General features: G+C 42.4%; 1 protein-coding gene across 1 annotated transcript in view; it reads left to right on the top strand.

The window, feature by feature from the left end:
• Nucleotides 1-13,044, top strand: part of RSU1 (Ras suppressor protein 1) — a 196,795-nt gene that overhangs the window by 94,733 nt on the left and 89,018 nt on the right. The window contains exon 8 of the mRNA XM_043478402.1: nucleotides 7,265-7,397. Coding sequence (XP_043334337.1) covers nucleotides 7,265-7,397 — 133 coding nt within the window. The remainder of the gene's footprint in view (nucleotides 1-7,264; nucleotides 7,398-13,044) is intronic.

Raw genomic sequence — 13,044 nt, 5'->3', positions numbered from 1 at the left:
TTAGAAGCCTCTTACATAGTAATAAGCTTAGGGATTTACATGTAGGATATCTGTATGTATGTATTTGGAGCAGCCCTTAATGTCACTTTTATTTTGTGCTGGAGTTGTTTGTGGTTAGCTCCTGTGTGTGGATTTACTGCAGAGCAGAGGTGATCTCTCAGCTGTCATCATGTCCCATCTAGACTCCTTCAGCAGTGAATCAGTTTCCTGAGTTTGGGCAAATCCAGTATACTGATGATAGAGTACCCCATCAGCCACGGTTTGCTAGTTTTACCTTGTTAGACGGTGGCCTTGGAGTTTCGTGAGCAAGGGAGCCTGGCTGTTAGGATGCACTCATTTAAAAAGTGTTCCACAGGATTTTGGAATTAGGGAGGAAGGGAATGATGCTTCGATGACGTGAAAAATTTGCCCAGGTTGCCTTGATTGCTTAATATGCAATAAACGATGTTCCTGGCCATGCGTTTCAGGATTTGGAGTACTCAGGAAGAATTCTTATCAGTAGAATTATGAAAACAACCCATTTCTATACGTGCAAACAAGTCTGCTTATCAGTGGGGCCACGAGGCCTGTTGCATCCGATCACATGTTTCACTAGCGAGGGGAATGCTTGTGTTCCACGCTTTAGCCTTTACAAAAGACCGTCGCATGGCAGAGCTGCTGTACTCGAGGTTCTGGGATGAAGCACATGTGGTCCCTTTGCAGGTAATAAAATGGAAAATCCAATTTGCAATTGCAGAAGCAGCCTGTGAGTGACAGATGATCTTAAGGGCAGCGCCGGTCAGAGGGTCACCACTCATTACGGCTCGGGCTGGCTCCCCACGTGGCCCGGGCCTCCCCACCGGAGAGGCGAGCGGAGGGAATGTGTGTCTGGGAGGCAGCCAGCGTGTCCGCGGGTGCACCTCTTTCTAGCTTATTAGATCCTCTTTGTCACAGTGCTTAATCCTGCCGCCTGATCCTTGTTAGAACAGCACCCGAGCGCTGCTCAGGCTTCTAATAAAGGAGATGGGCGAGGACTCCTAACTGGAGCCAGCCAAGCGTGCGGCAAGTTAGGGCTCCCGCAGCCTGACTGACGGGGCGCTGAGATGCTCCCTGCATGTTATTACTGCAGAGGGAAGCCGCTTCAGACAGCTGATGGATGAGCTCGGCTGAGGTCGGGGGAACTTGTTGCCGGGCCCCCAGGAGCCAGGTGTCAGCTTTTCACATGGGATGATGGCTGAGCTTTCTTCTAATTATCTTAACCCTCTTCTGAAATTGCTGCGTTCGTTCAGAGGGAGGTGAGAAAGCCAGAGACACCGAGCCGGCTGGGAGGATCGCAGCTGCACCGAAGCAGGTACTGCACCCTCCGCCAGTGACATTAACTCAGAAAATAAAACAGGCGTTTCCCCTCGCACCGAGTCTGCTTACAGCCCGTAGAGTCGGCGCTGGTGCTGGCTCTGGCTTGTGCGGTTTTCATCTCTGTCATCTGTAATAGTTGCCTGCTTTAAGATGCGCTGTGGACATGAAGCAGGGGTTTCGTGTTTCTTTGTTAAGGAAAAAAGCATAGCGTCCACCACAAAGCTACTGTGTGGTCTTACCGCCCATCCCCCCCCCCACACACCCCATGTCAATGAACATGAATCATACTTTTCTGCTAGGCTTCCCAGTTCCAGTATTCCATGAAGCACCTGTGAATCTGAAGTTTGGTATTAAATCTGACTGAGGATTGTTTGACACTAAGGTAAATAAATGGGGATGGGGGAGGGTAACTCCATCCCTCCAGCCTCCCCCTCCCCCAGCTAGAGTGCACAGATGAGTTTGGAGTGATAGAAATGAAAATGCTCACGGTCTGTTCTGTGTACTCCCAACTTTCATCAGTATGAGATTCCTCTTCCTCGAATCAACCACGTCCAGCTTGCAGCCCGCAGTCCCTGCGTGCTCCAGTTAGCAGGCGTCATTAGCGTCATCCTCTGCCTCTTGTGTCTCCGTTGATAGTGTTTAAATAGAGACGTACTAGGGACTGACAGCTCTCTGGAGGGTTCGAGGTCTCAGAAGAGAGGGTCCAGGGTACAGAGCTGACCTTTCTTGACGTTATTCCCCCAGGTCTGTTTTCCATATATGGCAACCAGGGAGCATCGAACTTTAGTACATTATTCTTAGAGGATTACCATTAAAAAGACTCCAGGCTTAGTCAGAGGATGTTACTAAGTACACTGGAAAGCAGGTTTGTCAGTTGCTGGTAGGAGAGTACAGGCTGTTCTTTCCTGTACCTGTATGTTGATTTCAAGGATGATCCATTAAAACCTGTTCATAACATACCTGTACCCTTGGATTAGTGGGCATGATGCTGATCAGGGTTCATGTCCTTTCCCAATCAATAGAAATTGACTAGAGGCCAGATAAATTCAGGCAAGGCTTTATCCGGGCTCCTGTTGCAGCAGGGAGGAATGAGAACAGGTGATAGGTTCCCTTGCTCACTCCCCAGGGGTGAGGGAGCTGGTTCCTTATATGGGGTGAAGATAGGAGTGTGTCCAAGGATTGGGCTGGAGGGGTGGCTTAGGTGGTTTGCCCACCATTTAGGTGGTACTGAGTGCAGGGTGGGGTGCACAGGACCCTGCTTTTGCAGTTGCCAACATCTAGTTTTTGATCCAGGCTCTTTAGAAGTGGCTGCTGCTGCTGCTGCTAAGTCGCTTCAGTTGTGTCTGACTCTGCAGCCCCACAGATGGCAGCCCACCAGGCTCCCCCGTCCCTGGGATTCTCCAGGCAAGAACACTGGAGTGGGTTGCCATTTCCTTCTCCAATGCGTGAAAGTGAAATGTGAAAGTGAAGTCACTCAGTCGTGTCCAACTCGTAGCGACTCCATGGACTGCAGCCTACCAGGCTCCTCCGTCCATGGGATTTTCCAGGCAAGAGTACTGGAGTGGCGTGCCATTGCCTTCTCCAGTTAGAAGTGGCAGTCCAGCTTTTTTGGTCTTTTTGTATCTTTTGTCCATGTTTGCCCCAGCTGCGCTTGCACACACTTACTTTTAGTCCCATATAGTTTCTTCGTATTTCGTTGCTTGAGGAGAAGTATGTCTAGGTGGACGTCTTGCAGCAAATGGCTTCAGAAGCCAGTCTGTCTCAGGCAAACCCTGCACCTGGGTGGGAGGGAGCTGGAAATGCAGTCTGGGAAAGAAGAGAACCGTCTTCCTCTCCTGCTCCCCTGGGCAAATTTGGAAAAACTGAGGCTTGTCTATGGGCTCCTTCCTAAACTCTTTCCCTGGTTCACATTGTTCTCACACTGACCCAGAGCCTTGAAAATACAGCAAGCCAAGAAATCCTCTGTGCTCCAGACACAGCTACTTCTCCTCTTTCCACCCTCCTTCTTCCCCAGAGTTTTTTTTTGTTTTGTTTTTTAAGTCATATTCCTGTGATGCCCATCCATCTGAACCAGAAGTTAAATAGGAAAGCGGTCCAGTTGAGTTAGTTCATGGTAATGTGTGAATGACAGATTCCAGGAAGCTTGTTCATCGGATACACTCTACCCATGGGAAAGTTAGACTGAATTTTTCATTAGACTAACCAATTTGGGGGGATGAGGAAGAAAGATATGTAGAGCAGAGCCACCTCTATCAGGGAAATCTTCTTTGCTTAGAAATTCGTTCACGTCTTTATGTAATTTATGCTTTTTTCATGGCTTTTTTTTTGGTTACTCATTTTAGAAGACCTTTTTTTTTTTTTTCTGAAGGTCTCATTGATTATTTCTTTTCACAGTTGATTCCATGATAATGTAAGAGGGTAGGGCTTGAAGGCAGAAAGAGGATATTGGGTAAGTGTAGGCTGTGAATTAGGTGAATGTTTTAAGAAAGAGGCTTTTACCTCTAGTAACCCCCCAACTTTAGGAGAATTTCTGCCCCGTGGTTACTATCACCTGGTCACTCGGCCCTTCCCTCAGTGACTGTGCTGCCTAAGGACAGTGCACAACATGATACACTGTGCGTTTAAAACACGACACTTCAGGAACTTCCCTGGTGGTCCAGTGATTAGGACTCTGAGCTTCCAACGCAGGGGGGCATGTGTTCAGTCCCTGGTCAGGGAACTAAGATCCCACATGCCGAGTGGCATAGCCGAAAAATATTTTAAAAACTTAAAGTAAACATGACACTTAAGAAATACAGACTTGTTTGTAAATGGAAGACTTTCCCCAGAAACTTCTGTTCTAGTCATTTTTAGGAAAAGTGGAAATTGAAGAAAAAGAAGTAATGAGACAATTATAGGGACAGGAGGACATAGGGTATAGCAAATGAGGAAATGAGAATTATAGCAAAATTTAAACAAGCAATCAGTTTGATTCTTGGGAAGCTGAAAAACTTGTCTCCTGTCCAAGTAAAGATAAAAGCAAAATATATAAACAGCAGTCCACTGCCAGTAGTGTTACACCTTCGTAGGATATTTGGCTAAACCCAGTATGTGCAGCATTTGCATTTCCACGTATCCCAAGCAGTTTTCTGACTCACGGTGTAGAGCATAAAGCCCGTTAATTTCCCAAGTGATTTAATATCTGACTAATAATGTTTAACCATTAAGATGAGGAAATTGACAATATTGATAATCTTGGAGAGAAATGTATCTGCTTATTTTTGTACTTAACCAGCAGATTTTAAATAGCTTTGGAAATATCATGATGGATTACTCTCTTACTATTTCATAATATCTGTTTTCTTTAAAAGCATTTTATGAAATAGGGATCACTTTTCCGTTGGTCTGTTTTTCCTGTTATTCTGAATAGCTTCAAGTTCATTCAGGCACCCCTCTGAGATAACTGTAGTTTGCATTTCAGACCGTCACAGTAAAGCAAATATCACGATAAAGCAGATTATTCAAGTTTGTTGGTTTCCCACTGCATATTAAAGTTTTATTTATACTATACTGTAGTCTGTTAATTGTGCAGTAGTGCCACGTCTAAAAATCTACATGTGCTGTGTGCTGTACTTAGTCATTCAGTCGTGTCTGTCTCTTTGTGACCCGTAGCCCGCCAGGCTCCTCTGTCCATGGGATTCTCCAGGCAAGAGCACTGGAGTGGGTTGCCATGCCCTCCTCCAGGGAATCTTCCCAACCCAGGGATCAAACCCAGGTCTCCCATGTTGCCGGCAGATTCTTTACCGTCTGAGCCACCAGGGAAGGTCAACAGTGCTGGAGTGGGTAGCCTATCTCTTCTCCAGGGGATCTTCCCGGCCCAGGAATCGAACTGGGGTCTCTCTGCATTGCAGGTGGATCCTTTACCTGCTGATCTACCCGGGAGGCCCCAAAATGTGCATATCTAGCTAAAAAGTTCTCACTGATGGACTTCCCTGGTGGTTCATTGGTCAAGAATCCACCTGCCATTGCCGGGCCCATCCCTGGTTTGGGAAGATCCCACATGCCACAACTCAACCCGTTCGCCACAACTGCTGAGCCCGCGCTCTAACGCCCGCGAGCCACAGGTACTGAAACCCATGAGCTCTGGAGCCTGTGCGCGGCAATGAGAGAAGCCACTGCAATCAGAAGCCTGCGCTCCGCATCTAGAGAGTAGACCCCGCTCACCGCTGCTAGAGAAAGCCCGTGCACAGCAACCGAGACCCAGTGCAGCCAAAAATAAACACATATTAAAAATTTTCTTACTGATAAAAACTGCTGACCGTCATCTGAGCCTTCAGTGACGTGTAGTAGTAACATCAAAAATCACTGATCACAGATCACCATAGCATAAATAATAAGGATAAAAAGGCTTAAAATATTGGAAGAATTAGCAAAATGTGACCCAGAGACACAAAGTAAGCAGATGATGTTGGAAGAATGGCACCGAAAGACTTGCTGGATGCAAGGTGGCCGCAACTTTCACTTTATAAAAACTGTAATTAGGATGTGCAGAGCACAATAAAGTGAAGTGTGATACAAGTTCCGTTGATATAACAGAAAGAAGGCAGATTTAGAGTATCATCATTTCTTTTAAGAAGAAATACTACATCACTGTCCTAGTAAACGTTTTTTTCTCATTTCTGAAGTTCAGATTAGCTGGGAAGTGATGTGCTTTGAGCAGTGCTTGCATCCTTAGAATATATTTTCCATATCCTGCAGTTATTCGTTATGACAAAATTGGCAGTTGGAGCCTCTGAACAGGACAGAAATATTAAGAATAATTGCTAGGTGTCTTTGTTCAACAATCTTAGATTGTAGACCAGGGGTGTGAAAATGGACTTCGTCAGTAGGACTTTCAGGGCAAGGATGTCGGTGAGCCAGCTGACTGCCATTTAAACCACATGCAGCTCTACTGTGTAACATCTGTCTCTCTCGTAGGCAAGTGTGTTCTTTGAAGTTCTTTCTCACACTTCCTTTTCCAGTTTCAAATATACCAAACAGAAAAACATATATAATTAACTGAGCCATCAACACATGGTACCCAGATGCTGGCTACCTTCATTGGCTCATGTTTGGTTGATCTAGATTGACACTTAGTCACCAAACACTGTAGAAATATATAAGAGATTTGGAGTCAGAAGGCTTAGATTCAAATCCCTACTCTGACATTTTGTGTTCTTAGAGATACTACTTAATTTCCCCAAGTTTCTGTGTTTTTTCTTACCGGTAAAGTGATGTCAATGACTGACTTTAGGGATTGCTGGAGAATCAAAGGAGGAAATGCTTTTCACAGGTGATTTGTGAATAGGTAGGATATATATGTGTGCATTTCTGCACTTAACCATGTTATTGCGATGCGTTTAGTGCTGATTCTGAGATGTGCTTATGCTACCTGAGAGAGGCAGTAGTAGTTTTACATGGGCAGTGTTCTCATCTTTCTCCACTTGTGTCCTGCTTTGATGAAAAGTGGTGTTGATTAGATCAGGTTTCAGTCTTACTGGACAAATGGTGATGCACACTGTCAAGGTGAAATTGGGGGATGTCCTGATATTAAGGGTTCTCTCTATTCTGGAAGGCCGTTGTTGTTCCTTTAGCAAATACTGGAAAAAATGAAGCAAATGCTACATTTGTATACATTCCTTCCAAGTTTACTTCCTTCTTACCTCTTTCTTCTCCTCCCTCTCCCCTCTCGCCTTATCGCCTTCCCTTCCTTCCTAATTTCTTGCATCAGTATGCAATCATTGACATGGCTTATAGACTAGCAATGACTTGGGCTAAATGTTTTTAAAACAAATCAAATGACTCAGAAGATGCTTAAGGTTGTGCTGTGGTTACCAGGCATGCATTACTTCTTGAATTTGATTTCTGTTGGTTAGATGACCTTCATTTTTTTTTCTCTCCGTCTTTTCAGGAAACTTGGATTTAACTGGTCAGAAGCAGATATTCAAAGCAGAGAACAATCCCTGGGTTACCCCTATCGCTGACCAGTTCCAGCTTGGCGTGTCCCATGTTTTTGAATACATCCGCTCCGAGACGTACAAATAGTAAGTAGACTGTGATTTTATGAAATAGACTGGTTTTATGGTACTTGTAATTATGCCAGTTTAACAACCACAGATAGTAATTGTCTTTATTTATAGATTATTTTTCATTCACATTTTTGTCAAAGGAAATTTACACCAGTTTTGCTTAGAAATCTTTTAAGGTATTAAACTGGCTGAATATGTGTGGCACTAAGGAAATTCACCAGACACATTAAGATCAGAACATATTCTTTTCTCCTTTGAATGCAGAGAATAACAAATGCTGTGAACAAAATTGTTAAGTGGTTTATTTATAAAATCAGTAGAGCATACTAAGAAAGCATCATTCTGCTCTTTAAGAGAAAAAATAAGACAGAAAACGAGGAGGGATCAGCTGGCTTAAGTCGCAGCATCAAAATCTTCCAAGTCCTTCCCTCTGGTCCAGGGCACCCCTGGGGGGTCCAGCATTAAAACCTAAGTATTCCCGCCTCTCTTTTCCTCAGGGTATTCGGGTGAGAAGGAGTTCTACCACTTCCACCGGCTCTGCTCTTTCTGTGTCTTCTGTTACTATTTTCTGCTCCCCCCACTCACCACCCCCAAATTGAAGTGATCATTTCGCTCAGTGCTTCAGTGACCCTCTAATGCTGAAAGCTAGCCACCTCTAGTTTTAAGCAACTGCAAAAGACTTGAAACAATTCACAGTCAAGTTTAATCTGTTTTTGTGTCCAGTGAGAATTTAACATCCCAACTCTTAGAGAAGACCTCGGGGATCATTAAAGGCTTCAGCCAGTGGAGTCTCCCTTTTTTTTTCCTGGATGTCAGACCTATTCCCTGCCCCTCAGCTCCACACGGCTTTCTCTGGATCTGTGTTGGAACAGTGGGTCAGATTTAACTGACAGGGCAGAGTCCTAGCCCATGAATGGCCAGTGGTGGTCCTGGTAGTACGAGTCCTCATGATGCCATGCTCCTGGTGACACATCTGGGACTCCTTTTGGTATATTTCCTGCAGACAGAATCACAGAGAAGGTAAACTGTGAAAGAACAATGATATATATTCAAGCAGAATAAACTGAAATTGCCAAAATGACGCATATCCTTGTATATGAATGCAACTTGAAGCATGGTTTAGATTTCTTTTAAGATGATACCTTAACATTTTTTTTGACATCTTAATATTTATCTTATGTCATAAGACTTACTAAAGAGTAAAATGAGAGATGTGTAGGGTGTGTGTTATTGTTTCATGAACCACATAGATATGAGCAATTATTATACATATATAGTTTTTTTTTTTTAATGAACATAGCTCAGGGTTGGAAATTTGTCTAGTTCATCATGAAAATGTGTGAAAGTATAATTGCAAATTAGCTGTTTATTGTTCGTTTGGTTTCTCTTAAATTCTTAATCGTTGCTAGCATCAGTTTTAGATTAGCCTCTAATGTTTCATTAGTGAATGGAAGGTTATGCAGTGCTTTGGTTTGTAGGGTGGTGTACTATTAGAAAAACATTGTACATAATAACTACAGAAAAATAAATAAGCTACTATTAATCCAGAATTGGGGGAAACACTCTGTTGTTTATTCTGGTTAATGATTTTTTAAATCTACCCTAATTTAGGATTTATACTAATACACTAATTTAGAATTTACAGAGAATTAGAGTACAGTGCATAGGAAAGTGCTTCTAATTTTCATTTCATTTCTAAGAGATTACATTGTGAATGTATGGATTTTGAGTACACTAGAGTCATTAGGCAATTAATCACCATTATGTGCTATTACAGGCGGTTTCTGTTTATTTGAACGTCATTAGGATTCTGGATAAAGGAGAGGTGTTAACTGGGTTTATTGATACTTATTTGAAAGAGAATCTGTGATCCACTTAGTCCATGCCATGTTTGATGTATATATTCTTGTCTGTTTCAATAGCATTTTATATTGGGGGATCAGAGTCATCTAAGCAGTTTGCCCACCGGCTTATTTTTTTACATGATTTCCTCTTGGAGAATTTTGTTATCTTTTGTCCAGTTAAATCAGCATGGGAAAGCATAGAGAAGCGTGGGAGAGCCACTGTCCCCTTTGCAGGGGTACCAGTCAGTGCTCTGTTCACTGATTTGAGAGGAGTATGTGTGCCTCTGCTGCGAGAATGCCCTTGACATTAAACTCCTGGGAGCAGGGACCTCCCTAAAGTGAATTCTCTTAGAGTTCTCCCCTTCTCCCCTCCTTCGGAAAGAGAAGAATGTTAACCACTTTCTGTATCCCAGCTTTCTGCCCTCCTGTTCTCCCAGTGGAGCAGTGACCTTCATTCCTTGATCAACATACCAGCCAGAAACATGGCCTGTGAACCAAGTAAGACCCTGCCTCAAGTCTGTTTTTAAAAAAAATATACTTGTGCAAAAATGCCATCACTATGTTTTATTGATTTTTATAACTTAAGGTCCTCTTTTAGAAGAATAAGTATATGTTTGTATATCCTCATGTAAATAGAAATCAAATTTAATTCTTTTTTTTTTTAAGTAGTCACTTCATAATTAGAGGACTTATAGGATTTCTCAACTCTCTGAGAAATTAAATCTAATTAGCAGATATTTGGCTACTTTTGTAAAACTGTACATGTGATGACTTGCACGGAGGCAGTTTATGTATTACACCGATATTTTTTTAAACAAGGCAAATGTCTTATTTGGTACCTTAGTGTTAGATTCTTTATGTTAAAACCTGTAGTTTCTAATCTTCACTTCCTCATCTCTCTTTATATAAGTCATGTACACCCCTTCCAATTAAAAAAATCCTTTTTTTATATATATTGATCTTTAGCCTGTCATAAAAGCATATTTTAATTTTTTATTCTGGCACTTAAAATACCAATGAATCTCCTTTTTTTTTCCTCCCCTTTCTAACCAATCGACCCGTTACCTAAATGAGAGCTTTAAGAACTCACCAGCTCATTTCATTTCCCTTCGTGTCCCTGGTTGAGGTTCAAGGTGACCTTCCTGTTCCCAGCGCATCCTAAGAGGCCTTCCGAGTCTCGTGCAGCGACAGTCCAGGAGAGATGAATTATCTGATTTCCAGACTCTTAACAGACTCCGAGAGGTGACATGGATGTTTGAAACAAAACAGGGAAGTCAGTGTTTAGGAGGAATTAAAATACTTGGCAGGGATTTAAGTGGATGAGGATGGAACAGGACGGGATGTGGGCAGGTGTGGGCTGGGAGAGTGCTGAGAGGCGATTCTTCAGGAGGTTGTTTTGGGGGTACGTTTGGGGCATTCATCACATTCTGATGATTCCTCAGACGGAGCTTCCTCTTTGTTCATTTATCGTACTTTCAGCAAAGGGAACATATTGGCTGGTGTCATTGCGTTGCCCGCTTGTTGTCACTTATTCCCTCTGTCAAAGGAATTGGCTCCTTCTGGATGTCGACGCTCAAACCCTACAAGCGCGTTAGCATTGTAGGCTATTGTCGAGTAACTTCTGTTTCTGTGCAGAGTTATGATCAGATCGTCACCGCTTATTAAGCTTCCAGAAGGCAGATTTTTTTTTTTTTTTTTTGGTCGCCGAGAGGAGAAGTCAGATTGGAGTCAGGATCCTTGATAAGATTCTTTGTGAAAGGGAGTAACTCACACTTTTCACATTTCCATCAAGGAAGGTGGATGGAAACTGCAAGCCATTTTAAAAGCTGACACGTTAACTCTTAACAAAAGAAGAGGTTTGACAAATGTTAAGCGGAAACCGTGTCGGTTGAAAGCGACATTTGGAAAACAGGCATTCTCATGAAGGCTGCAATTTGTAATGCCTGGCAGTCCTAAAGCCTCATTTCCAGACTGGCATAACTCAAAAGCTCCTTCCCCATCATTCTTCCATCTTGTGACTTTCTTTGCTGTCCATCGAAAGGTGCCACACTCACGTGCTTTTCTGTTTTGTTTTTCAGTCCCATGCAAAGACATTCATACTATTATTCAGGTTACTTAGCGGAAACATTTTAACCAAGCAGTGCTTGGGGAGTGGTGGGCACTGATGGGAAAATGCAGGCAAATTTCTCTTCCCTTGGAAATCGAGTAAAATAAATCATCCTGTTTAGTTCGTAAGGAGGAATAAGGACTTTGATTCTGGTTCATATTGTTTCTCAAGCTGTTTTACTTGTACAATTAAAGCAAAGAAATGTCTTCTTTTGTTCTGCACCTTGGGCAAACCTATTAGAGGCTAGAGTGACCATGTTGTTATTGTTTAGTCGCTAAGTCACGTCCGACTCTTTTCAACCCCATGGACTGTAGCCTGCCAGGCTCCTCTGTCCATTGGATTTCCCAGGCAAGAATACTGGAGTGTGTTTCCATTTCCTTCTCCAGGGGCTCTCCCTGACCCAGGGATCAAACCCGCAAACTGGTGTGTTGTGTGTTGGCAGGCAGATTTTTTCCTGTCTGAGAATAGCCGTACCTGGGCTTTCTTAACTGCTATATCCTGTAATGGCTGCTGACTTAGAAGGGCCTTACATAATAGATACAGCTGGTCTACTAAAAGGCTAAAAAATTTTGAACTTAATCGGTGATCCCATTTATTTAAGACAGCCCTTTGCAGAAGGAAATCCTGTCTAATAAAACTCTCCAAACGTTATTTTTCGGGTGAAGTGTAAAAATGGATGCACTGAACAAGCAGATGGTTTTATAAATATCACAGAAGGCTGGAGGAGAGGGTTAATCTGCCAGGACCTTGCTAGCTGTTAGTGGACTTCTTTTATGTAGTGACAGTAGATACACAAGAAGACAAAGACTTTTCTCTTTTATTACTGTATCTGAAAATAGCTCTACCTAAGCCCGAGAAGCACAGTATTTCTTTACATTAGACATGAAAAAGAAGAACCAATTTTTCCTAACTAAAGCCTTCAGACATAAAGATTGTTTTTAAAAGCTGACTGTGTATCATGCTCCTGGTAATGTCTATTTCCTTTATAGATGCTACATGTGTGATTTTAGTTCTTTCTTTAAGTTATTAAGTGGATTCTCACATTTCCTCCATAATACAAAATATGATTCAAACTTTTGACATTTCTGGACCTATTTGCATGTAACTGTTCATTTAACAAACCTTGCTAAGAAATACCAAAGAAAAAAAGGAAACCCATAAAATTTGTTGTCTTTTGGACGGTACCATGTCACATCCCTTATTTCATGTTAACTTTCAGTGATGAGAATTACATATCATTCCTTGTTCTCCAGCTAGTATGCTACCAGTATAAGGAGTTGACAAATGTTAATTCCACTGAGTTAGGTCAGGACAGGACATAACATCAACCTTAGTCTTTGACTTGGTCCATCGTCTCTTTTCTTTGTGTAGCCGTGAGCTATTAATTGCCCTGGTAAATTTATCTCTCCCCTCTTAAGGAAGAAAACAGATTATGTGAGGTAGAGTGCAGGACAGTTCTTTTTCTCTTCCATTTTTGATAGATTGCTTACTGTAATTTACATTTAAAAGGAGTTTAACTTTTCTGCTTTTTAAGTAGTTTAGCACTGCTGTTCAGATGTACTTCAGAGATCGTTAGTATTTTTCCTTTTTCTTCATGCATGTCCATTTCTTCAATGTATAAAGTATGTACATGCCTTTTGAAGCTTTCCTATAATTTTATAGCTCATGTGAAACAGTTCAGTTTTTTAAGTGAACAGTGCTGCCCATTTGA

This window comes from Cervus canadensis, chromosome 10 (genome assembly GCF_019320065.1).
Source record: "Cervus canadensis isolate Bull #8, Minnesota chromosome 10, ASM1932006v1, whole genome shotgun sequence".
Classification (NCBI taxonomy): Eukaryota; Metazoa; Chordata; class Mammalia; order Artiodactyla; family Cervidae; genus Cervus; species Cervus canadensis.
Note: the sequence above shows the minus strand (reverse complement) of the source record. Positions and strands in the feature narration are given on the sequence as shown.